The following is a 26,220-nucleotide window of genomic DNA, read 5'->3' as shown; positions in this document are numbered from 1 at the left end:
ACTTGCGGTTAACATTAGTTCCGCTTCGGCGCAAAGTTAAAACTGTACACGTAGTTGTGTCGAAACGGTTCGGCACAACTACGTGGACCGTTACACCCCTAGGCTATACTGAGTGTGGCGCTGACCACAGTGCTGACGCCATGTAGTTCCTGCTCAGTGCTCTGAATGTCAAAGTGAAGAAATTCAATGTTTACGAATTTGAACGTGGTTCATTCGTGATAAATCTGTGAAGATTTCGCGTAAAGACCACAAGTCTTCTCACTTTTTACACAAATAATAACGTATCACTGGCTTTAATCTGTGCAATGTGTGGAAATTGTGCGTGGCGGCTGTGTGACTTTACGGCCTTTACGTGCTGTTTAAGTGTTTTCACTGCGACCTGTCACTCGCAGCAGGTTGGTGTGAAAGTTTGTAGCAAAGAAAAGCAACCGGATGCATTTCATCGTTTAGGAAGTGGAATTATTGACAGAGAAGTGGGAGCACAGTACTTTCTGAAGTGGTGAGTCCTGCACATAGCGGGAAATGACCTCATCGTGTTAACTTGTCTAACACATCTGGCTCTGAAAGGAACGGACGTGAACAGAGATGTGGGGAGCACTGGAAGCACAATACCTGTGGGGTCCCACTGTACTCTGCTTCCTGACAGCAGCTCTCTATTTGCACTTGTTTGCCCTCAGGCGTGTTCACGTCTTTGTATTTCACTCCAGTTTTTCTCATGTTTGTTCGCCCTCTGCCTTTTTTCTTTTTCTTGTCTTGACCAGTGAACCTGGTGACCGCTTCATACCTGCAAGGGTATGTCTTCATGCCAGGTGCATTGTTAAGGCATGCAAAAAAATAAAAGATAAGTCACGTGGAAAATTTAGCTCATCGCTGCACTTCATGTTCAGAACAACACAAGGAACCATGCTTATTGCAACGCCAACATCCATTCCTGATTGGAGCATTGAAATGTTTTCTCCTTCACCGTTACATTTGAGTGTTTTTTTTTGTTGTTGTTGTCTATCTGGGGCAGGACATGTGTTTTCTTATTGTACTTGAGTCTAAAACCATTGATCAAGTCATTCTAACTGTCAAAAACAATGACCCAGTGAAACATTATGTGTCCATAAATTTAAAAGTCAAACAGTTTTGGGTCAACAGTTGATGGTGAATTTGTATTTACATCACTGATCCAGATTCAGCTTCTCTCTCATCTCAAACTTAGTTCAGTTCTTTTGGCTTTTCTGATTAGCTTTCATAGATTTTAGCGAATTTTGCATGTAGCATTTTACAATGTAGGTACATTGAGCTTTGTTAAGCTTCTTTAAAATTTGTTAAGCTCTGTTTTTTTTTTTATTTGTTTAGCTTTTTTAAGCGTTCAGCTTGTGTAGATCATTTTTGTTTTTTTGCTTTGTTTAGCTTTTTTAGTTGTGTCGAGCATTGTTTGTTTTTTAGCTATTTTCAGCAATGTTTTACTTTTTCAAACTTTGCTCAGTTTTCTTTTCCTCTTTGTTCAACTTTCTTAGCTTTTTCAGCTTTGTCCTGCTTTGTTCATCTATGTTTAGCTCTACTAAGCATATTTTGCAGCTTTATTCTGTTTTTATTAGCTTTGTTCATCTACGAAGGACTGGCGACCTGTCCAGGTTGTCCCCACACTGCAAATCTATCTAAGATTATTAATCTTAAAACTAGTTGTAAAATCTTATTGATCTTGATTTTAGATATAAACAGCAAGATGTGTAAGATTATTCAACTTGTTTTAAAAAAATATGTGTTGTCTTTCTTTTTCAGTTCGTAAATCTAGAAATTAGTCATTTTACAGGCAAAACTAGAAAAAAAACAACATTCCTGACTTAAAGACAGGAAAGGTCTTAATTTAAGTTCATTTTAGATGTTAACACTTTTGAAAAACTTGAAATAAGTAATTCATACAATGGATTCAAAATGTATTTGAATATGATGTTTAAAAGCTCATATTAACAGGACTTCGATAATAAACAACAGATGAAAATGTTTAGCTTTTTACTGCAATAACATCATCAACATTATATTTCAATCAAAACGTAGACACTTTTAATAATTATTCATTCCTGTTCCCAACCCTTTGCAAGCAAGTGGCTGGGACAGGTTCCAACAAGGGAGGGAACAAACGGATTAGAAAATGAATGAATGAATAAATGGTCATTGTTGTTTAGCCATTTCCTAAAGCCACAATTAGCTGAGATCAGAAGAAATGGACTAATGCGGCATTTTTTGGAACCAAACCTGGACCTGTTTGTTCCGCACTGTGTTAAGCATATATATCAGTGGATAGTTTGAATTCGCCTGATGTAGAGTGATCTCTATTGTTGTTTGGTTAAAAATGGCCAAAGTTGGCATCATAATGGAGTGGCTGATAAATCAGTTCAGTGGTGTTTGTCTCATCGGTCATCAGATTCATTTTTAAAGCCTTGTAGACCTGAAATGCGTCTCCATCTTGTCAGTTCCTAAATCATCTCTGTGTGAGCGACTTGGAGGCTCCTTAACATAAATCTGAGCCTTGCTTTTTCAAGCGGCGTGCTTGTCTTATGGATTTTATAGACCGCGCCTTTCCACGCGAGACCGACCGGGACTTTATGAGCGGATCATAAAGTGGGAAGAGTGTGACCCTCCTCTTCCTCGGAGCGACTTCATCCTTTTACCTCCAGCTGCGAGTCCCAGGCTTTGACATCCAGCGCGGGCAGGCGTCCATGCAGGTGGGGAGGAAACGGTGCCTCCGACGCCACACCGTCAGGCCGTTTTATTGACAGGTTTATAACCACCCAAAAAAACGGTGGCCATGCCCCTTTGTCGGCGCACGTCAAAATCCATTGTAATTTCATTGATTGCGGTTGAAGAGTAGCGGTAGCTCAAAGAGCGTGCTTTTGTGTTGCCGGCCACATCTCCAGGTGTTAAAGGGTTAAACAATATTCTTACGGGAACTGTAGCTGACATTGCCCCTGATGGGCATAAAGTAGTTCTCAGATTTCCAACTGCCTTAGCCAATCAGAGTCGTTTCTCCTTTTGTTAACCCGACCAGTTTCTCCTTCTGGAAAAATGGCCTCTTTTCGCACGACGGCAGGTTTGAGCTGTTTATCGGACGAATTTAAAGTAACGTGTCGGCTGTAACGGTTAGTTACGGTAACGGCGGTAAGATCATTACTTTAAATGGCGATAATCCAAATATTGTACATGCGGCAGAAAAAACATTCACCTGAACTATAAAAAAAATCACATTTTAGTCTTGGGTCTTAGTTCATCTGTAAAAGTCTAAAACAAATTCTCTATGATCTAAAACAAGACAGATTGTTTAAAAAAGAGCAAAAAAAAAGCGCTCCAAATTAAGCGTATACATTTTTTTTTAAAAATGTTAAAAAACAGTCTGATTTTCTTCTCCTTTATACTTAAATTCATCTGAATAATTTAATTTTTGTTTTGGGCAATATTACCCAATAGAGCAGCTGTTGTAATTCTGTTTTGTTGTTTACGCCAATAATCTGCTCTCAAAAGTGCAGTGTGAAAGCACATTTCTGACATTTTTGAACCTCCTTTAAACACATCCTTTCTGTCAAAGATAGCAAATTTACTCTTTTGTTGAATATTTTCTCTTTTAAATATAGATATAGTGCACTGGAGCCGTGGTTTCCTTGATTTATTCAGATATTTACACGCATAAAATCCAAAGAAGTTTTCTGTGAAATGTATCCAAATCAGTCCCACAGTTTTTACATAATTTTAACATTCAGCAGGGTGTTTTTCTTAAAATATAATCCACTATAAAACAACTCCAACAAAGGAAGCTCTGAAGTGGGAAGTTTAAGACATAAACAAAAATTGCAGACTCAGCAGGAATTCATTCTGATCTAAACCGACAGAAATCTGCTGAAAGAACAAAATGCTTCATGAAATTTACATGAGCCGCACCAAATGCAGCAGAAACCAAAGGCTCTTTTAGTTTTTAACACATAGGACGTCCAAGTCATTGTCCCTCTGCGTACGTTTCTATATGACTTGTTTTATTTTTATTAGTTCTATCGTGAAATCATCAAATGAGAGGAAAAATAAAAGTAAGATATGGTACTTTAGTCAAACAGAACTAAAAACATCCTATCCATGTGGGTATGGATGGATATGGATATGCAGGGGTGTGAATTTGTGTGAATGTGTGTATTTGACAGCAATGCAAAAGCGCCACTCGCTCTTATGGGACGTACACACCCAGCAAATGGTCGTGTATGCGCTTTTAGCATACGGTGTTCACACTGGACTGTCACTACCCCATGCTAGCACATGTAGAGGAAGAGGCTTGGTGCAAATCTGGCTTTTTCTTTCACAGCTCTATTCCCATATATATGAAAGGCACAAGCAACAATTATCAATGAACTTTCAAACGGTTGGCACTTTGTGTTTTCGAAAAAAACACCACCCATATGTCACTACAAAGTCCCTGATTGGTTAAAGTTCAACTGGTTTAACTTTCAGCGAGCGTCAGGTTGCAACACGTTTTGTACGTAGCACCCCAAAACAAAACTTGAGCAGCAACGCCTAAACGCGAGAGCTTTGAACACAGAAACACGCATTAGTGCACATTTACATAGACTCTTCATTAAGAGCGTTCACTTGAACGCACCTTTCTGAGCCTGGAATGAACGTAGCGTATGAGAACTAGACTGAGTGAGTGTGATGTCTCCTATAGAAAACGACTTGCTTTTGGTTACAACCTAATTAGGTCAATTCAGTCACCAGATGGACGCCCACATGTTGGAACCAGATGTCGTCAGTAGGCAGTAATTGATTTGAGTCAACATTTCTATGGCAACCACTTTCACCAATCAGGAGTGAGCTTGTTGGAAGTCCACACCCCTACCACTTGAAAGGGGACCACATGAAATCTGCCAATCAAAGCTTTTGAAAGTTAGGGAGACCAGCTACTTTTATGATCTGATTGGTCATTTAATAACTTGAATAACTTGAACTACAACAGAAATTTCATGAATAGAAAATGTATTATTTTTATTTATTTATTATCAAGAACATGTTTAAAAAGAAGGTATCAGATCAAGAATGGTTATTCTGACCAATAGAATGACTGAGTGACAGGTGTTTATTTCTCTATAGAAGTCTGAGGGATTTTGACATTTTGGGACCAAAGGGTACTTCTTGTTTGGAACAAAAGGGGTAGGGGACACTCTGTCCAGTTCTCGTATACAGTCAATGGTTCCCCTTTAGGATAGTGGCAGAGTTCGTGATCAAACAGTCTCTTTGGAGGACAGCGAGTTGTTGTTGGATATATTCATATAGTCGTCTGTCAGCTTTCACAGTTGGCCTGTGATATATAAATGTAAATATAGATATATACATATATTTATATATAAATATGTACATATATAGATATTGTGTGATCATTGTGCTATCCTATGACCCCCCCTCTTACATTGACGTTTTCTCCCTACCATGACAAAAGTGAATAAAGGTGGAAAGATTTCATGTAATCCAGTGAAGATCACCAATCATTGAAGAAAAAAGGTTTGTGCACTGTCTTGTGGGGTCTAGATGACCCCACTCCCAATGTTAAAGTGCCTAGGATAGCACAAGGGTTAAAATCTTGTCCGGACTAATCTGCAAACTGGACAAACACAGTGCAGCGTTTCTACCAGGGAGATTATTTATCTAAATTGTTTACCTGATGCGCAGAAGGTCAGAATAATTGAAGGCTCTGTGGTGGTGTGTGTGTGTTTGGGGGGGGCGTATAGAGATGTCTCCGTGAAGGAAGCCGTCCTTCACGGTCGTCTGAGGCCACAAAGTCTCTTCACGCGCAGCAGAAGCTCACACTTGTGCCGCAACGACCTCCTTATCTGACAACAAACCGTCCAAAACTGATACTTGCTGTAACTGCTGTTGTCACCATCACTGCTTTTGCATATTGTAATTGTGGCACCACAAGATTGGAAAGCGTCACTCCCTGTGTTATCCATGAATGACAGGATAAGAATATAAATATGCAGACTGAGAATATGATAGACTGCATTTATGGCATAGGGGCAGAAGCCGTCGGCCGCCGCAGATACCAAACCTTTATTAGTGGCGGGGCTTCATTTCTGTTCCAATAACTATTAGCCTGGCGTGTCGTAATTTATTTTGATGTCTCAGAATGAATTCTGGGAAGACGGCTTTCATAACCGCAAATTTGTGGAGACGATTGAAATGCATCGTTGTAGCTGGAGGCAGGTAGGAGGGGGGAAAAGAAAAAAAGAAACAAAGTTTTAATTCACAAGCTATGGTGCTGTCAGAGTCCAGAGGCGCTAAATCCAAGAGCACAGATGCAAGCAGGAAGCAGGTCTGTTTGTTCTCCTCGCCGCCACAGGGTAAAAGCGGAGATCTGGCTCTGGGTGAAGGAAACCTGCTGGGAGGGTCTGCGGTGGGAGGTAAAGAACGGCGGAGCAGTTCAATCAGCAACAGAGAAGACCGAAGAAACACTAAGCAGAACAAACCAGGACGGAGAACCTTTAAAGCAGTTTTCCAGAAACCCCTGCAGTATCTGCTGCTGATTACCTGGATCAGGTGTGTTTAACCAATGAGGAGGTTGGTTGGAAGACATGGACACTGGCCCTGAAGGCCTGGATTTGGGGACCCCTCCATTAAAGCCATGCAGAAAAGACAGTTTTGTGATCTCAGCTTTTGTGTATACAGAGTTTCTTGGTGTGCCCAATAGGTTTCTGAATAACACCAATAATTTCCAGGTTCAATTTGACTCGTTTTTTATGATTTTTTTGATTCCCTCGATTCAATTTTGAATGTACACAGTTTACACATTTTGACATATTTGTATACAAATACATTAATGATCTATATATTTATATTAGCCTGGTGCAGTCTATATACTGTAAAATGTATTAGTTTAATAATAAACCAGTGAGATCTTATTAAAACCATACAGTGTTACAGGATTTCTCAAACTCCAACAAAAAAGTGCAGATCTTTATTTTCTCTCTTCCTCTCCTGGAGGGCTTTTCAGTTTGGCCACTAGGTGGAGCTAGCAGTATAGCGTTACATTTCATACCAAAAGATTTAACCCTTGTGCTATCTTAGATGACCCCACCCTCACATTGACGTGTTCTCCCTACCATGACAAAGGTGGATAAAGGTGGAAAGATTTCATGTAATCCATGGACACCAGTGAAGATCACAAATCATTGAAGAAAAAAGGTTCAGAGCACTGTCTAGTGGGTCTAGATGACCCAACTCCCAACGTTAAAGTGCCTAGGATAGTACAAGGGTTACGCAAAACAAGCAATCTCTAGACCATGAACGATTACTTTAAAAGAGACCTTAAAAGACTTTGGAAAATTCATGCTTGTGAGTTTCTAAAGCTGTTCATTTGGTCTGTAACGTATGTTGAGGTCGGCCGAGCGTTAGCGTTCCTGTGGGAAATTCTATTATACGTTAACATCAAGCTAGCGGACTTTGGCTTTACTGATGTTATGCGTTAAAAGGAAAGGCATAAAAGATCAATCTCTATTTTTATGGATCTATCATTGATTTATTAAGCTTGGATCGATTCAGATCAATTAATACATTTTATCAACCCAGTCCAGACCCGTGAAATATCCAGAAGTATTTCTGTGTTGAATAAAGCAAAACTGGTTCTGGACCACAAATCCCTCCACATGTCATACTGTAGAGGTTTGGGGGAACAACGTTACATTCAGTTTCAATACTTCAAAAGAGAGAAATAGGAATCATACACAAAGTCAGTTACCTTGAGCACACAAACAAATTATTCATACAATCAAAATTGACCTAGTAGAGTGTTCTGGAGCTCAAATAATATCCAAGGCAGTAAACAATTTATTGCCAACAAATATCCAAAGGTTATTTATTAAAAGAGAAGATAAAATACGATTTTAGGGGGAAAAAAAGTTTCTCATACATAAAGCAAGTATAAAAAAAAGATTTTGTGTTTCAGTTTGTGGAGTGAAGTTGTGGAACAGAACCAATAAATGCTTGAAACAATGTCCAAACATAAAAGAATTCAAGTATAAATACAGAAATATGATCATTGATAGATATGTACAAATACAAAACAATACAGAACATCAGTTTTGGTAAATCTGCATACTTAGAAAATAAGATTTTGTTATTCATTTGTGTGTTTTTGGAAATAAGAATTACATGTTCAGCTGTAAGCGAATATACACTTGGGCAGGACACTGGACTTTGATGGAGGGTGTACTGAGTTTAATTAATAATTTTGTATCGTATCATTTTGTCTTGTTTTTTATTTTACACTTGTTTTCACTTGTCCAAAATAAAAAGGTCACTACTACTCCTACTACTACTAGTCCTAGTAAAATACATACCTATATCATAATTACTACCATAGAGTGTTCCATATGGACCTCTTACCTTTGTCTGCCTTTTTGGGAGTCAAACACACATTGTTTTGATACATCCGAGGGGAAAAATCGGTGACTTTGTTGTACAGTAGTAGCCATGAAGCTGTTTGTTATCAACAACAGAAATATCAAGTGTCTCTGTTTACCGACTTCTATGGGATGAAGACAAAAAAAACGATGGTCTACTGCAGTCAAAATGGGAAGACTGGCAGCCAACAGATGCCAGGTAGGCCAATGGTTACATATTTTAATTGTCCTAAAGGTGATATATTTAAGGGAGGGGTATCGTTTTGGCTTATATCCAGGTGCCAATCTGTTATTTTTGAGAGGGTGCTGGTTGGAACCTGTAATAACGGAAAAAACAAGTACATTTTTCCCAAAACATGCAAACGTGAGGACGTAGCATCGCAGGTTCCTGTTTGACTGCCACAGTTTGACGCCCAATATGGCAGCCAAGGCGTTCAGGCATGCGCTGGGACGTCATGTGATACGGGGCCGTCTCTGCTGACTGTACAAACGCTGCTTCAGTCCACGCCAGAATCCGTTGGAATTATGGCAACTGAAAAAAACGGTCAAAGAGCGCGGTAGTTCAAAGAGCGTGTGTGATGTACGTGTCGCCCGTGTACATCTCCAGCGTAAAAAGGTTCACAGCTTTGTGTCGTTTTTCTTATTCTGTCATTGGTAGGTTTGGGTTTTGAAAAGATCAATACAAACTGAACAAAGGAGAAACACAAAAATAGGGAACACAATGGTTTTGAATTTCCCTGGTTAGCTAATTCAGGAGGTTGCATTCAGACCCAGTGCCATGAGTGTGAAGCAGCAACAGCATGTAGGCCATCCCAGCATGAACGCCGTGTGCTGCATAACGTTAGCAGCTCATGGAGGAATCTCAGAGTAACTCCCAAGACACACAAACACAACAAAAAGTCATTCAAGCTTCAGCCGCACCAAAGGCGGCGGGAAGACGTCGGCGTGCACAGACACCGTCAGAAACACTCGCAGATGTGGATCCACATAGGAAGATAATAAACGTCTCACTCGCAGACGGGCGCACGACGACGCTTGAGGACACACAAAGCATGCATACACACACCACAACCCACAATGAGTGTTTAGCCATTTATGATAGCTGTTTGTTTTTTCTTGGTAAATCCCAGGCAGCACGCAGCTGCTGCTGGTGCGGGGAAACTCTGAGATGAGGGGATTCATTAGTTCTTGTTTTCTTCCCTCCGCCATCTCGGCTCAAAAACGCTGCATTTTGGCAGCATGTATAGTTTTTTATACTTTTAAAAGATTTTAACTCTTGCATGCGTGCGTGGAATAAAACCCGTCTGGAAACGTCTGGAGAGACGATGAGGAAATGTGTCTGTCTGTTGTTACAATAGAGGCCTAAAGGATGGACGCACCACCAACATTTAGCTGAGAGTTAATTGGTCCAATTATCCCATAGTAAATGTCAAATTTGAATGCATCAAAACCCAAGCTTTAGATGCAGCATTGACGTTTCTTTCAACCACCGTAAATCATCAACCGTTTGCGCGATTACTTGCACTGGTTTCTGATGTGGAGAAAAGCAGGTTTGCGCTGACATGCAACACGCTACAGTAGTGAAGCGTTGACGCAATCGATGTAAACTGATTCTGTTGTGGAATCCATGTTGTCAGGGTTCTGACTTTTTCCTTAATAAAGAGAAGAACCACACAGGAGATGAGAACTTTTGCTAAACTTCTGCAGAAGGAGAATCAGTCTGTGACAGTGCGAACTGTCACAGAGGAGTTCTGCTTTCTCAGTCTATCCAGTCTGGTTCTATTGGTGGCCAGGGTTGATAACATAAAAGTGGGTCATTCAATCAAGCAGTACAGGAACATCATATTCTTGTATAATCAGAACTTTCCTGGTTATTGTTTTCTTACTTTAAGATAGAACTGAGACGAACATATTGTAACGATCCAGCTAGACCATCACTTTCGTGGGGTAGCTAAAGCCAACTGCTAATTCAGATGGCTTTGTTGGAGAGCTGACCGTGCCCCATACACCGCACGACCCCGGTCAGTCTCAAGCAGAAATAAACGGGAAGAGAGGCAAAGTCTCCTTTTGAGCATCTAGCCCATTTATTCCAGCATTCACAAACAGCCAAACAGCATGGAGTGTCACTTAGGTTCACAACCCTCTGACTCAAGGTTTCACCCAAAAGCTCCCCACTTCCCATGAGCCTTTGGGGCTGAAGGCAAGGCCAACCCCCAGGTCGCTACAATATTATGGTGATAATAGCGTGTAAGCAAATGATAATTTCATAACCCTAACACATGTGGAGGGGGCAGAAAAGACAAAAGCCTTTTTTCCCAGTTCTGGACGGGCAAATGGAACAGCGAGCAACAGACGGTCATTGGAACGCCGTCCGTATGATTCCACAGTCCTCCACTCCATCAAGCTGCAAATGTAAGATGATGAAAGTCCAAGAGGAGATTTGTAAATAAAAATGCACCAGTGTGTGAACCTCCTGGTTGACAGTGAAGACCATCCCGCTCAAGAGTGCAGGTCACAATGATGAGTCGAGGCCTTACAGTTTGTTACAAACCTCAAAGTGGCGTGAAACACAGAATCCATCTTACTCAAGCATTGAGCCGTAGCATTGCGAGGTTTCAAGTAGGAGACTGAACCTGCTGTGGAGACACCAGGAATTAGATGAAACCCCATGCTGAACATTTATGTGAACATACACTTTAGTTTAGTTTTTCACATTTTTATGCATGGAATGAAAGCTGAAAGTCTGCACTTCAATGGCATCTGAGTTTTTTTAGGTAATGTGCAGAAACTAAATGAGGAAGAATGTGTCTCAGTGCAAATATTTATGGTCCTGACTGTGAATGTTCTCTTTTCTTTTTGTATATAAAGTAATTCACACACATAGTGTACATAAGTTATTACTTACTTTTTTCCTTTTTCTATTTTTGCACATTTTGAACACCCCTCATTCTTTTGCACATCGCTGTCATTCTTCTCTGCTTTTTGAACTGCTCTAACAATTGAATTTCCCCAATGTGGGATCAATAAAGAATCTCTCTAATCTCTAATCTTATCTTTATAAATCTGAATGATAGAAAAATGTGAAGTTTTAAGTTCTATTTCAATTCAGCAGGGAAAGGTTCTGGACAACTATCATCTCGTCCATAAAAACGTCTGCTTGTAAATGTTGCATTTCTGTTTTAAATCACATCAAACCGCTCTGGGATCCTAAAAAGAAACCAGGATGTTTCTTTTTTTTCCCTGGACTGTCGCAGACCCAGACTGTGGCACCAAAGCGGAACAGCGGGAAGTTACGTCAAACACGGCGATGATGGAAAACAATCACTTTGTCTCCGTACAAGTGCCTTCCATCATGAGCATCATACATCATGAGCAATCTGACCCCTGGCACCCCTATTTCACCCACCATTACCCTCTGACTGCAGAGGAGCCCACTGGGGGCCGCCGACGCCCAAAGGGAGCCAAGTGACAGATAAACAAGAGCGAGTGATTTAGTCTGAGAAGATGTGGAAATGCAAACCAAGAAGACGGGGAGGTGAGGACCTGTCTATCCTCAACACAAAGGTTTGTGGTGGCGGCGTGTGATCCTGAAGATGAAACCTGGTTCCTTGGCAACCTAACCGGATCAATAGAAGCTCACTGCCAAGCTATAAAGGCACCAGTTAAAGAAGAAGAAGAAGGAATTAAAGACCAGTCTTTGTAGTTCCTCTGGGAAACACACAAACAGACCGTCATCTCTTCTGCTCACGCATTACTTCTGCGTCTTTCTGAACGCACACTCGGACAGGAAGCAGACGTAAAGGTCCGCGGGCAAACCGAGAACACTGCATATGGTCCCGCTCTGCCGGGTGCTGGCCTGGTTTGGCTTTCACCAGTGTCAGGACTTCAGAGGCCAGCAGCCTCGTCTCCACACTGATCTCAGGAAGAGGCCGTTCCTCTGGGAAGGGAAGAGATAAAAGAAAAAAAAAGATGATACAAGGGAAAATGCTCGCTAGAACGTTAAGCCAGAGAGCAAAAAAAAAATGAATATTTGATAGTTACCCATTTCTGTTTGATGCGATGAAAGCATAGATCGTCAGAGGGGCAACCTTACACATTAGAAGGAAGCAGATAAAACCAGGAGAATGGAAGATAAAAGCATCGGATTCTTTGATCTGTCCTCTTAGCATGACCAGCTCAGGTGGGAGTCACGGTTGGAATCTAAAGGTAGATTCCAAATAAGACCTGAAATGAATGGTTGATAACAAAATCCTTCTGAGAAATACAGTCGTTGGTAAAAGGGAAACGCCATCCATACCTGCCGTGACCATTTTGGGGTCATAGGGTTGCTGGAGCCTTTCACGGCTACTGTTGGGCAAAGGAGGGGTTCGCCCTGGACAGGTTGCTACCCCCCCTTACAGGGCGACACAGTCACACCAACCCAATGCTACGTTCACACTGCAACGCGGGATCAAGCTACCTATGGCAAGTAAAAGTTTGTGTAAACGTCAGACTTCCACGTTCTCGAGCTTTATGTACAAAAGGCATGTTTAAAGTTAAAAGGGGTTGAACTTTGACCAATCAGGAAGTTGGATTTGCTATTGACTTGTGGATGTCGTGTCCGTAGCACCAACCGTTCAAAATTTGATCATGGAGGAGAAATGAACACTTGTGGTTTGTGCCCAGACCTAATAATAACTTCAAGTCTTTCATAAATTGGAATGGAGCTGTGGAAGAAAAAGCCCGGAGCGCCATTCCCGAGATTTGCACCGCTGTGACGTTTCGCCCTAAGCTTCTTCCGTCCATGAGTACACGCGCTAGCATGGGGCAACGACACAAAAAAATGCCCACAAAAGTATTATACAGTGGGTATCGCCATCCTCTGGTGATTTGATTGGTCCTTTTTCAAGATCCAAAATATACGAGAAGAACTGTGTAGCTTTTAATGTAAATATGATGAATTAGTTTGTGTATTTTGTGAACTCATTTTAGGTTTTTGTGAAACCGGTAAAATCTGTGTGTCTTATGCTTATGGACACCATGCAGGAAGACTCTAGCGACCACGAGGTGGAAGCTAATGGGGTTCCAAACAAACAAATAAGAGTTTTCAGCTAAATGAACAGAGATGTTATGAAAGGACGGTAATAGAGGCTCTCGCAGAGAAGTCCTCCTCTAGTATGCAGGCATAAAATGTGAATAAAGCACAAATAATTTAACAGCAACTTTAGAGAGCGGAAAAGAAGCACAAAGCGAAAAAAAAAAGGAAGAAGAGAGTTTGGAATTATCCGCGGCCAATTGCTCTGCCTAAGCTGAAATGGCTTGTGGAGAATTAAAAAAAAAGGAAGATGGAAATAAGAATTCTTTCCCTTTTTTTTCCAACTTTCCAATCCCTCTCCTTCTTGAATGTGGAAATCCGACATTTAGTCCACAAAATAGATCAGGAAGGCGCTGGTCACTGCTAATGCACCCATGGAGAAGACCACCACCATGTGAGGTGTGTGTCCCTGCATGCATCATTCAGATCCCACATCTGCTCATTTCTCTGGACTCCTCTGATAATTGTAATTACTATGCTGGCGAGGACACACGCAGGCGTCCACAGAATGGGCTGGCACCTGTGTCCGCAGCTAACAATAAAATGACAGGGAAAGCGCCGCACAGGGAGCGTCGTCTGTCACACGGACGAATGTACCAAACGCCATGGATTGAAACCTGGAAAACTGCACATGGGAGCTTTATTGGGAATTTGTCTGTCGGTGGGTCTTGAAGCTGCAGCTGCCTGTTGCCCGTGTTCTTCGGTTCCAAGTATGTGGGCGAAGAAAGGAAGATGGTGGACTCTTTCCTTTTTTTTTTTTGTAGTGTCAGTCTTTGATCAGTGTCCCCGTGCGAGTGTGTGTTCATGCACACACACACACACACAAAGCAACCCCCCTGGTGTCTTGGAGGCAGATGAAACACTGAGCGCCTCTATCCTGGACTGACAGAACACCCACTGTCCCCCTTTCGCCTCCCCCCTTTACGCTGGCCTTCTCCCGGCGGCTCACCCTTCGGACCACCGCTCCCGAACCCAAAGCCATTTTTAAAGACGATTCACGCGGGGGCTTGGCTTTCGTGTGGCGCCGCCGCCGCCGCTCTTTAACCAGATCCTGAGTTTTCTCTGCAGCCTTTCATCAGATCATAAAGGATGGGCGGCAGCTGAAGTGGCCTCTTGTTGCGCTGACTCGCTTCACGATGGATCCAGCAAAAAAGAAAAAAAAAAAAAAGAAGCAATTATTCTAAAGCTTATTCATAACCTTTGGGGGGCCTGAACCTCATGGTAGCAGTGATGCAACCCCTCTAAGAAGCAATGACAATGCCCATAGCAAAGCAAAACTGAAGATGAGATCTCGTTTCTGTCACATTTACGTCTCCTAGACATAAATGAGAACTGTTTGAGACTAAACTGCTTTTCTCATTCTTCTCAAACATTTCTCCTGAGAAATAAGTCTCACAGTGAGCACTGTTTGAGATCTCAAAATTCTCTCACAACTGTCTCTTCTCCAGATCTCAATTGAGAGAAAAATGAGCCATATTATGTTGCGCTCAAGTATGTCTCAATTTGATATCCTTACTTCAAATCCCTATCTCAGTTATGTCTCAGTGAAAGACATCAATGGTTCTGTCTCTCGTTGCTCAATAATTTAGATCTTGTTTTAGCCTTTTTTTTATTGTCTCAGCAAAAAGAAAAATTAGAGTAGTACAAGCCCTAAAATGAGTCTCATGATGACACCATTACAGTTCATCTCTAGAAAATAATATTTTTTATTTTATTTATGTTCAACTTAAAAAAGTTGTTTATTGCTTACATATTTATATAACTTAATTACAATTTCAAGAAAAAAAAGTTAAATCATTAAGACGGTCATGTCCTCAAAAGACATATTTTTGAAACTTTTTAAAAAACATGAAATTTCAAGACAACGTTGCAGTGTCGATTTAATAAACTTTTTTTGTGACTGCTTAGATAAACATAAATGAACAAGAATGTATGTTGGGTTAATGATGCTAGGTTTAGTTAAACACAAACACACGCATGCACTGGCACACATGCATGCACGCACAAGTGCATATACGCACACTTATATGTTGGTGGGTATAAAACATTTAACACATTGATGTCTGAACTAAATAAAGGACATTTGGGATCATATTTGGATCACCTTAAAGTGAACAAAAAATAGAATTTACATTTGAAACAAACAAATAAAATACACAAATAAAAATAATCAAATTAATAAATCAACTTTAGGGCGGTACAGATTTATGGGGTTCAGTTTGAGTTAATTTATCTTTGTCTTTAAAAATCACCCTTCATGCAGCCTTACAAGCTGAAAATATTTTCTGTTTTCTTGATTTTAGTCTGCATCATATTGAACAAACAGAAGCCTGGAGTAACCCGATTTGAATTTTAAACTGTATCACAGCCTCACTTGACACAGATTTCTGATTGGTTGATCACGGTGGGAGGGAAAACTCTGTGGTTGACGTCACCAACGGGCCGGAATCTGCAAGCGGGAGAAGTGCAGAGAACGAGAGACTTTTGACGACCGTTTGTCGTATTTTTTCTGCGTTTTAACAATCCGTGTGATGAATCTCCAACATTTTTTTTGCTTGTCTGGAAAAGATTCAAGTAAAATCTTTGAAGTTTGCACGGTAAGTTTGCGATTTCTTCCCTCCAACTCTGAACTCAGTTGAATGCTAAAGGTGTTTTAAGCTAGCTCCGCCAGTAATGCAGACGTCTGGGCTACTCGCGGTGGCTTTGGCTGTATAAGTAATTATTACTTTTTACAAAGGTTTACTTGTGCTTTTTGTAATAAAAAATAGAGACATTGAAGAGTTATTTGCAGTGCAGAGTTTACAGAATGAGCCTCGATATTTTTCCAAACGCGTGAGTGCTAAGTAACTGTTGGAAGACATTTTGCTCTTCAGTTAAGGGTCTGCAGGGTTCATCCCATTCACAGTGTGACGACACCACAGACCATTATTCCAAACTTCAAAATGTGCAGTTTCACTGTATGTTCAATTTTTACGCTGTAAAAAGCTTTTATCTTGTTTAAAAGATCATCTTGCAGACGTTTGGCCTGTCATGTCATCTTTTGAAACTGGTTATGGACATGTGTTTAAAGTAAAGTCATCATTAACTGCTCACATGTCTAGAAAGCATAATCTGAAAATGTAAGTATGCATATTAGGGAAACATGTTCTCAGCCCTCTGTCAGTGGTGAAGATGTTTAGAGAGCACAGATGTAGCTAAGCCAACAAATGTCAACACTGATATGTACGAGGATTTTAGTGAATCATAAATCATATTTAAAAACCTTTCCAGATCTTACTTTGTGCTGTATAAAATGTGTGTACATGATGTTTTTTTTCCCCTCTCTGATTAAAGGTGATCTAAATACACGTGAAAATGAGTGAATCAGAACCCATGTTCCTCCACACTGCCATTATGGAGGTCCTACCAGAGCCACAAAAGACATCCTGGAAGAACACTTGCAGTCCATTGGAATAAATGGAGTTGTATGAGGATCTACGATTCATAGAAGAGGCTGACTTGCTGCCAGCTTTGAGACCTGTTCAAGCCCGGAAAGGTCTTGCTCTTTGGAAATTGAAATGTGAGTCTCAAACATTACAAATGAGTTTTTGTAATGCACAGAAGTGGATATGAATATGAATGGGTAACACACTGACAGTACAGTGTAAACTTAATACACTTATACTGTTTGTTTGTTTTTTGTTGCAGACCAAACGCCAGAGAACAGCACATCATCATCTGTTGAGACCTCACCAACACAATCATCATCACTTTTGTTATAGTCACCGAGGAGTTCGTCATCCACATCTTCCAGAAGCCGAGGACTGTACGTACATTGACTGGGAGGACAGCTTTGAAATTCCATGGAGTAAGTTTTCTGAGGAATTTGTGCAGTCTTTGGAAAGAGACCTGGCCCAAGACTAAGGAAGGAAATGGTTTGCACTCTTGTTGCAGAAATGATGAAAGCAAGACGTTTTCCAAACTCTAAAAGGCTGCAGATGATGCGGGGAGAGCAGAGTGGCTGCTCAGAAGAGATGAGATGTTAAAGAGATGCGCTTTCTTCTGCTCTGCTACTTTGAGGAGGATGCCATGTTCTTGTAGAAGATGCAGACGAGGTCCAGCTGCAGCAGGTGCCGTTGACTCCAACTGTTATTGTATGTGGTAAGTAAAGTTTCCAGTGTTAAATTATTCTAAAGGTTTTGTCTTTGTACACTGTACATGAGTGACATGTTTACTTTATCCATTGTTCTGTCTTTAGGACAGTCTTGCTTTTCCCCAAGGAGGTTCATGCTGAGTTGGGACCGCTCCATCGTACACAACAACATTGCAGCACTGTGCCTGATGTTCAGAAGCTACTTCTGCTTTAACCGTCATTATCCAACTGAGCTGGCTTCAACCCTGGAGTTTCTGCAAAGGTACATATTTATGAGTGCTGTCATGCGATTCATTTTTGGGTGTGGTTAGTTAATCATGACCTGCAGTTAATTATTCTTATTAATCTTGTATTAATCTAACTCAGGGCTGCTCATCCCTGGTCCTTGAGATCTACCAGCCTGCCTGATTTCCAGCTGATTACCTGGACCAGGTGTGTTCATTCAATCAGTATGTGGAGACATCTGGTTGAGCTGATCAACAGCTAGCAGGGCTTGGGGATCTGGAAAACAGTCAGGGTGATGGATCCCAAGGACCAGGAATGAGCAGCCCTGGCTAACCTAAAATTTAGCTTTGAAAATCCTTATTTTGGGGTAATTTGATTTAAATAGTAAGATTGTGTCACATTAAAAGAAATAAAATACAATTTAAAGGGTGGCTTTATGAAGTTTTCCAAGTATAACAGACTTTTTTCCAATCTTTACTTTTGTACCACTAAGGGATAATTCTTCAGTCTCAAACAGAACAAAGACCTAAGCCAAAGTGCTCTACTTTAAAACACTAATGGAAATATTCTGAACAATCCAAAAAATATTGACCACAAAATTCTTAATGATACCATAATATATATTCGTTGAAATATCTTATTCCACAGTTTGCTGTCTGACACGATCAGCCCTCAGCGTCCCAATTAAGACATGGTTATTATTTTTCCCTTGTTAAGAGCCAACCATGCAAAATGTGACTTGATCATTTCTTAAATGTTTGATCTGGACTGTATCATAAAAAATGAAATGAAACAGATTTGAACCTTATTTGTTAAATAGTTAATGCCCATAGAATGCTGCATTTCAATTCTTTTAACTGAAACAGATGTCCTCTCAGGCGACGTGTGGCTGCTTTTAGGGATGACAGAAACGTAATCTTATGGTAGCATTATGCAGCTGCTTTTATAAAACTACAGTTTGCTTCTAGCTTGAAGTGTTATCTTTGTTTGTTATGTGCGGTCTATTATCAATTTGTTCATGCCAGATTTTAATGTTCTTGTCTTACAGCTGATGTCCTAAGATGTGCCACTCTACCTGGTTGGGAACAAATTGAAGAGGCCAAGCTCAAGAAAGCCGTTGTCAACAAATGTAGGGCAGAGCAGGTTCTAAGGCCACTGCTATGATCTACAGTATGCGGACTGGTTTCTCTTCCATCTTTTTTCTTATTTTTTATCTTAATTTGGTTCTCAAATTGGTCCATGGATTTGGTAGGCTGCAAGTTTAGGAGAATGTTTTTATCAGGTACTTTTTTATGTGGTTACATAATCTTGTTTTTTTCCTTGTACCTCAGCAGTGATGTCAGTGTGTTTGTTGTTTAAAATATGGAAGTTTTCTTTACCATCATGTCAGCCACATTGAGTACGCCACAGTTCATGTACTTAATGCATTTAATATTTTAAAAAGTGTTTAATACTGCTACCACAATTCAAATGCTGTACTGATGATGGTGCTGCCCAAATAAAGTGTAAAGCATTTACATTTCTAGTATTGTTTTTACTGTTACTGTATATCAGTGGTCTCCCATCCTGGTCCTTGAAGGTCACTGTTATGGATGTTTTAGCTGTTTTCCTGCTCCAACAGATCTGCTGCAGTGGTTGAATTGCCTCCTCAAGTTCTGCAGGAGGTGGTTAATCACCTGTTGATTCACATCTGGGGAGCAAAGAAACATCTAAACCCTACTGGATGGTGGCCCTTGAGGACCAGGATTGGCTACCACTGCTATAAAAATAACTTCTCTTTTCTTTCTCAAATACATCTCAAATATCATTCTCATTAACGGCTTTGGTAAGACATTTAAGAGAAATGATTAAGACATGAAAGAGACATCAGACAGACAACGATGAGATCTCTTTTAGGACTCATTCTTCTCAGATTTGTCTCATGAACGTCTTAGGTTCGTCTCTCCCACTTCTTAATTATTGCTCTAAAAGTTGTCTCAACTCAACCTCATTTGTCTCAGTGATGTCTTTTCTCATTATAGCTTAACTCTTGCTCCTAAGGGACCCTTAGGAGCAAGAGTTAAGAAGCAAATGATCACAGAATGATACGAATATGAGACGCTCAAACTGATCTCAAGAGACGAGATCAAGCAACATATGAGCAACAGATTTTTCCTATGGGTGAGTTTAAAATGAGACAAAGAGTTACTGCCATGTGTTAGATTCATTAGCTTAATTAATGACCTATTTAACATAACCGCTCAGTTCAATATATCATAGTGATTACATGAGGGCTTTAGGGAGCTTTGCTGCCTCTTGTTTGTGCTTGGCTCAATTAATAAACCCCCAACACTGGGATTATTTGCTTGTATTTATGGATTTCACAGAAGTCATTATTGGGCTTGTTCTCTTGTCTGGGTTTATCTAGCTTTAAATATGTTCTTTCAAAATGGAAAACCTTCAAACTGACTTTTTTTTTTGGTTAAAATTGCTAGGAATCGTCTCTGTTCAACAGGTTCAAAGGTTACTCTTTAGCCTCGTTTCCACTGAGTGGTACAGTCTGGTTCGGTACGGTCCGGTTTAGAATAGACTTGGCGATTCAGGTGGTCGTTTCCACTCAAAACTGGACCGTCACTGCGCATGTGGGGTGAAGCTAACAAGAACAACAATGGAGGTCATCCAGAAGATCCTATTTTTCCAGTTGGCTTTTGGTACTTTGTGTAACCCTTGTGCTATCCTAGGCACTTGGGTGTGGGGTCATCTAGACCCACTAGACAGTGCGCTGAACCTTTTTTCTTCAATGATTTGTGATCTTCACTGGTGTCCATCGATCCCCTGAAATCCTGTTCACCTTTATCCACCTTTGTCATGGTAGGGAGAACACGTCAATGTAAGGGTGGGGTCATCTGGACCCCATAGGATAGCACAAGGGATAAGCAAACTAGAATTGATATATATCTATATATATATATATATATATAGAATTTATATATATAGAATTTATATATATATATATATATATATATATATATATATATATATATATATATATATATATATATATATAATTTATATATGTAGTTGTAGATTTAGATGAGTTAATTCTTCTCTAAGATTTCTGGTAAATCGCCTGTCCGTCCTGGGGGAGGATCCCTCCTTCATGTGGGCACCCCTGAGGTTTCTTCGTTTTTTCCGGAATCCGTTTTTTTTGGGAGTTTTTCCTTACCGCGAAGGGGGGTCTAAGGGCAGGGATGCCAGTATAGCTTAGTCAGTTTGTTAGTTCATTTTAGTATTTACCTATTGAACTCTTTGTATTCGTGATCCTTTTGAGTTCATGTTTTACTTGGAAGCCCATCGAGACGACTGTTGTTGTGATTTTGGGCTATACAAATAAAATTGAATTGAATTGAATTGAATTGTAATTTGTCTTGAGGTGGGAATGTCTTTGTGTGGTTCTGCAATTGACTGGCGAGCCATTTGGCGTGTACCCCACCATCGTCCAACAGTACCAGGGATAGGCTCCGGCAACCCTGTGACCCCAACAAAGATACTGCAAGTATAGTTAATAGAGCATATGGACATGAATGAATGAATGAATGAATGAATGAATGAATGAATGAATGAATGAAGTCGTTTGTTTTGGTGTTTTTACCAGTTTAACAGCGTTGTTGGTGAATGTCTGTTTGGTTGTTAAGTTGTGCTTTTTTTGCTAATTGAAGCCTCTGCTAGGTTGCTGAATCAGCTTCTTCCTCTTTTCTTTTCCATTTCTTCACCTTTTCTTGTAGAAACTTGAATTGCCAATACGGCTAAAGCAGCTGTGGGGGGGGGTCAAGTCTGTCCTGACTTCTTTTTATCTCATTTGTCTTTTTATACTTTTTCTTCACTCTATTGTGGATACTGGGCATTTATCACAGTAATGGCTCACTACGTTTTAGTTTGGGGATTTCTTACTGCTGGTGGATTAGCAGCTTGGGGTTGGTGGCAGACGATGTCAAGGGGTCCAGAGGCTTTAAAACAAACGGTCAGCCAGCCTCAGTATCGGGTGCAGGTGTGCTGAGAGTTTGGGGTGTTACTTCTCTTAGAGCCCCTAAAATGCTTAGAAAACCATGTTTTCATCATATAAGTTCACATATCTTTCTTCTCGTTTGATCTACTCGATAGGTCTTAAAAGTTTAATGTTCAGTGGTCTCCCTGACACTACACTCTGCATCTACTGGGCTTGGGACAGGCACAAGCAGGACACTGGTTTGTGCCTGTTGAGGCTGCACATTGCTTTTTCTTTCCCCCTTCGTGTCTGTTTGTCCGTCCATTCCGATGGGGTTTTTGTCTTTAATTTTATTTATTTTTTTTGTAATTTTTTGTTTCCTTGTTTTTTTGGTTTTGTGTGTGTGTGGGAGGGGGGGTAATTTGTATTTCTTTAACTATTGTGGATTTTTGGGGGCCATCACATTTAGCAGTCACAGCATTTATGTTCCTACTAAATACATTCCATAGATTTGATGTCTTATTTAAAATTAGCAGTATTTCAATTACCGGAGTATTCACTCCTGATAATTAAATGTTTTATGTGTTATAAATGCGTCAAATCTGCATTTCTGTAACTACTTCACCTTTCAAGACTAGAATGAGGTTAATATTTCATGTTGCTGTCTGGGGTTTTCCATTGACGCTTCAAAAGACAAATAATGCATAAATACTTCATTTCTTCCAGCCTTCCCTTTCTTTTTGCAGTTTTCCATAAACCATCATGTGTAGACTGAAAGCAGCAGCTATCAGTCAACAGAGAAGTGGGTTCAAATGAATTAAACCTAGTTTTAGTTTTCCCCCTCTTAACTGCCACATAGCTCACCTTGTGTTCTGCTTGTAATCCCAACCCTGCCATCTGCTGGTTTTAGAAGCTCTTGACCTCACATGAAGAGGCGGCGTTTGGAAGCCGCCGGCGAATCAGAAACGATTCGTGTCTTTTGGTGGAGGATCAACACAGGCTGCAAATGTCAAGCAGCAGCGCTGAACATGAGTGAGCAGTGAGGACGTGTGGAGCGGTCCACATCCAGAAACATGTCAAGCAGCAGCTCTACCTGTAAAGCTCTTCAAAACCTCACCCCGTACTATCAGATCTTTTATTTTGGAGCTCAGGCCTCCCTTTGCTTTACTTTTTCTTTTAGCACAACCATGGGGGGAAAAACAGCATAAAAAAGAAAAAGAAAAATCAATATTTGGTTTGGAAATCCCAGAAAAAAGTCCAACTTTCTCTGCGTGTTTTGATTTCCGCTCTCAGCTGCAGGCTCAGTTTTCCTGCCTCTTAAAGAGGAATCTTTCAAAAACTAATATATACTGACGTTCTTCTTTTTTTTAAAGGCAAATATTCTCCATGGAGATTTAAGCGTCGCACCTGCTGGGCTGCATTCTGCGGATTGATTCACAATTTAAGCTCCGGCATAAATTGCATCATCATGAATCAAAGCTTATTTCTCCTTTTTTTTTTCATGTTATTTTCCAGCATTTAAAAACTGAATACTAATTTTGTTTCCTTTGATCGAGTTGCTGCCTCTGATTTTGGAGGAATCCATTCACATTCAGGCTCATTTTTCTTTCTTCCTATTCTCTGTGTTCCCTGAACAGGCTTCCTCAGCACGGGGGATCAGTCCGCTAAGGGGAACTACGGCCTGCTGGACCAGATCCAGGCCCTTCGCTGGCTCAACGAGAACATCGGCCACTTCGGAGGAGACCCGGAGAGGATCACCATCTTTGGCTCCGGAGCCGGCGCTTCCTGCGTCAACCTCCTGATCCTGTCGCACCACTCGGAGGGTAAACTGGACACCATGCGGTCCCACACGCTTGTTTTCCGTCGTTTCACAGCCACCATCGTCATAATACCACTTCAGCTTTTTGTTTTTCTGGAGACGGCTGGAAAAGGCAGAAGGCCCACTGGGTTTGGGTCATATGCCTTCTTGTCTATCAGTGTTTGTGTTACTGCTAACAGCCTGGATCCACCTTTGAGTGTTTCACAGTTTTAGATCAAATCGGGTGCAGACACGAGTGTCTGAATCATTGACGGCTAGGGTCGTCTCATACTCATCCTTAAAACCCCACAGAGCAAATTTATGCTCTATGTAAGCCAATGCAAACAGTTTTTTCTTTCTTTTATTTTCTTCTTCTACAAACTTTAACCTTTTAATACCAGAGCTGTCGCCATCAACACCAAATAAAAACACACTCATCGAAATATCGTAAGTCTTTGGCTACGTTGACACTGCAGGGCTTAATGCTCAATTCCGATTTTATCAAAAAATACGATTTCTTTTTTTTTTTGCAAGGCCGTTCACATTTCCAATTAGATGCAAACTTTTGTGATCCCCTGTGTGACCGTGAAATGACCCAGAAGTGACCCGCATGCGCAGAAGAGTACTCAACGGTGAACGACGTCATTCGTTGCGGCGGAAGTAGCTAACGTTAACGATGAATGTCAACAACACTGGGCTTAACCCCCAAAATGCGGTCCAGCTCTTTGTAAAATGGACAGGTGATACGTTGAAGGCCACTTGGTTTGTTCCAGTCTTTAACCTCCTTGTATTTGGCTCAGAGGCTTTTTATTTTTCACTGGCATTGGAGCCAGGATCATCTGTACCCACGCTCAGCCATTAAGATGAAAATGTTTTCCAAAACCGACCGGTTGCGATAAGAGTCCTGGAGTTTGGCCTGAATAGAGCTGTCACCCCAAATATGAATCCAATCGGTGACCTCGCTTCCCTTCCACTGACTGGTCTCAGCAGCATCGTCTGCAGAATGATGATGTTTGTAGCGTATCGAGGACGTACGGGTCGGATCTGGCCTGGCCGTTCAGACGGCGGTCGCATTTCCAAATATCGAATAGTATCGGATTCAGGACCACATACCCAAGTGGCCTGGGTCACATTTGAAAAGATCGGATCTGTGTTGTTCAGACTGATCAGATACAGATCGAATAGGGGCAAAAAAATCGGAGTTGGGTCGTTTCAGCCTGCAGTGTGAACGTAGCCTTTGACCGTTTTCCAAAGGATTCTGAAGCATAGAAAAGCTTCTTGGAACCAATTTGCAAAACTACTGTAAGGTGTTGCAAATCTGCGTAAAGCTGCTTTTTTTCACATCAGAATCTGCTGGAATGACTTTTGTTGCAGAAGCACTTTATCGCTGTGACGGGTTGCAAAGCAGCGAAAACGCTGCTTTTCCTTGTGTTGGAATCAGTCTCTGTATGTTGATTGCGCAAACACTTTACCGCTGTAACGTGTCGCATATCAGCGTAAAAAGGGGCTTTTCTCTGCCTCAGAATCGGCTTGTTTACGTGATTGCGTAAGCACCGCGCTACTGTTGCAAATTGTCCGGATTGTCTCCGGAGCCGCATGCGGCTCTTTCATCCCTGTGCTGCGGCTGTCTTTAGTAAAATAACTATCATGTTCTAAGACTGTAGTGGTAGCTTCATCACCGTCGGGATGTGTGAGCGAGCAAGAGGAAGAGCAGCATGAGCACGCGGAGGGGGAGATACTAACGGCTATTAGGTTTAAAAAAATCAAAATGTAGACATTTTCAAAGTAAAGTTCCATGTGACCATCAACCTGCGCCAGTTCCGGCCCAGGCAGGACAGCGATGGAAAATGGAAGTTCTCTGAAGAAAACAGTACGTTTAATGGCACCTGGGCAGATCTGATTGCTTTCAACGACTTTATCAGTCTGATTAATATGTAATGAGGAAGTCTCAAACATGGCGAGACTTTCCGGAAACACGCAGCTTTGCCCAAAAACATCCTGATCCAGAATATTTCACTCTCTGGAAATAGTTCTCATCGGAATCCAATAAATGACACACAAAAAGTAGGGTACAAAAAAATCAAACATCTTTTCAAGGACTTCAAAAACAAGTGAAATGATGCCGTTCACTGGATCCACAGGGTGTTGCAGCTCCTCATTTCTGTGGGAAACTGATCCAAATGGCTCTTTGAGTGGTTGAGTTCTAGGAGAACCTTTTAGGTCCAGATGTAATGAAGAACAGAAATCCTCTGATTGCTGAAAGACGCACCACAGAGGGACGTCCCAAACCTGGCTTTAGCCCGAGCGAGGCAGCTGTCCCCAAAGGAGGATGCCACCTGTTCTTTGAAGCTGAGGAGCTTCTGTCGTCAAGATGCTAATGAGATCCAGGCTGGAGGCTGAAGTCTCTGAAAGGTAGATGGCACAGGAGGCCTGACCTTCAAGGACGCTCCCGGCGCTCCTCTGTAGGAACCGTCGTCAACGTCACGCTACCCATTATCAGCAATTGGCCCCCGAGGGCCAAGTGTTCAAATGGCACCGCTACAGCCTGCTAGCCCGCGGACGAAACCCGCCTTTGATCTGAACAGAGATCAGTGTCGTTGGCGATCT

The 26,220-nt window shown here is 41.2% G+C and overlaps 1 protein-coding gene and 1 long non-coding RNA gene across 6 annotated transcripts in view; both read left to right on the top strand.

Moving 5' to 3' along the window:
• The window catches only part of nlgn2a (neuroligin 2a), a 238,719-nt gene that overhangs the window by 196,970 nt on the left and 15,529 nt on the right, over positions 1-26,220 (top strand). For all 3 annotated transcript variants that reach the window (XM_020711522.3, XM_011487310.4, XM_078936303.1), the window contains one exon: positions 23,453-23,638. In XM_020711522.3, coding sequence (XP_020567181.1) covers positions 23,453-23,638 — 186 coding nt within the window. The remainder of the gene's footprint in view (positions 1-23,452; positions 23,639-26,220) is intronic.
• Positions 15,908-19,368, top strand: LOC111946354 (uncharacterized). 3 transcript variants are annotated; one of them, XR_013651069.1, is made up of 6 exons: positions 15,908-16,091; positions 16,828-17,053; positions 17,182-17,341; positions 17,557-17,634; positions 17,732-17,888; positions 18,900-19,368. It is a non-coding gene; the product is annotated as an uncharacterized LOC111946354 (long non-coding RNA). The 3 variants fall into 3 exon arrangements; XR_002872033.2 differs by having other exon boundaries at positions 17,554-17,634; XR_002872031.2 differs by having other exon boundaries at positions 17,428-17,634.

Source organism: Oryzias latipes, chromosome 18, assembly GCF_053564925.1.
Source record: "Oryzias latipes strain Hd-rR chromosome 18, Olatipes_Hd-rR_3.1".
In the NCBI taxonomy this organism is placed as follows: domain Eukaryota; kingdom Metazoa; phylum Chordata; class Actinopteri; order Beloniformes; family Adrianichthyidae; genus Oryzias; species Oryzias latipes.
Note: the sequence above shows the minus strand (reverse complement) of the source record. Positions and strands in the feature narration are given on the sequence as shown.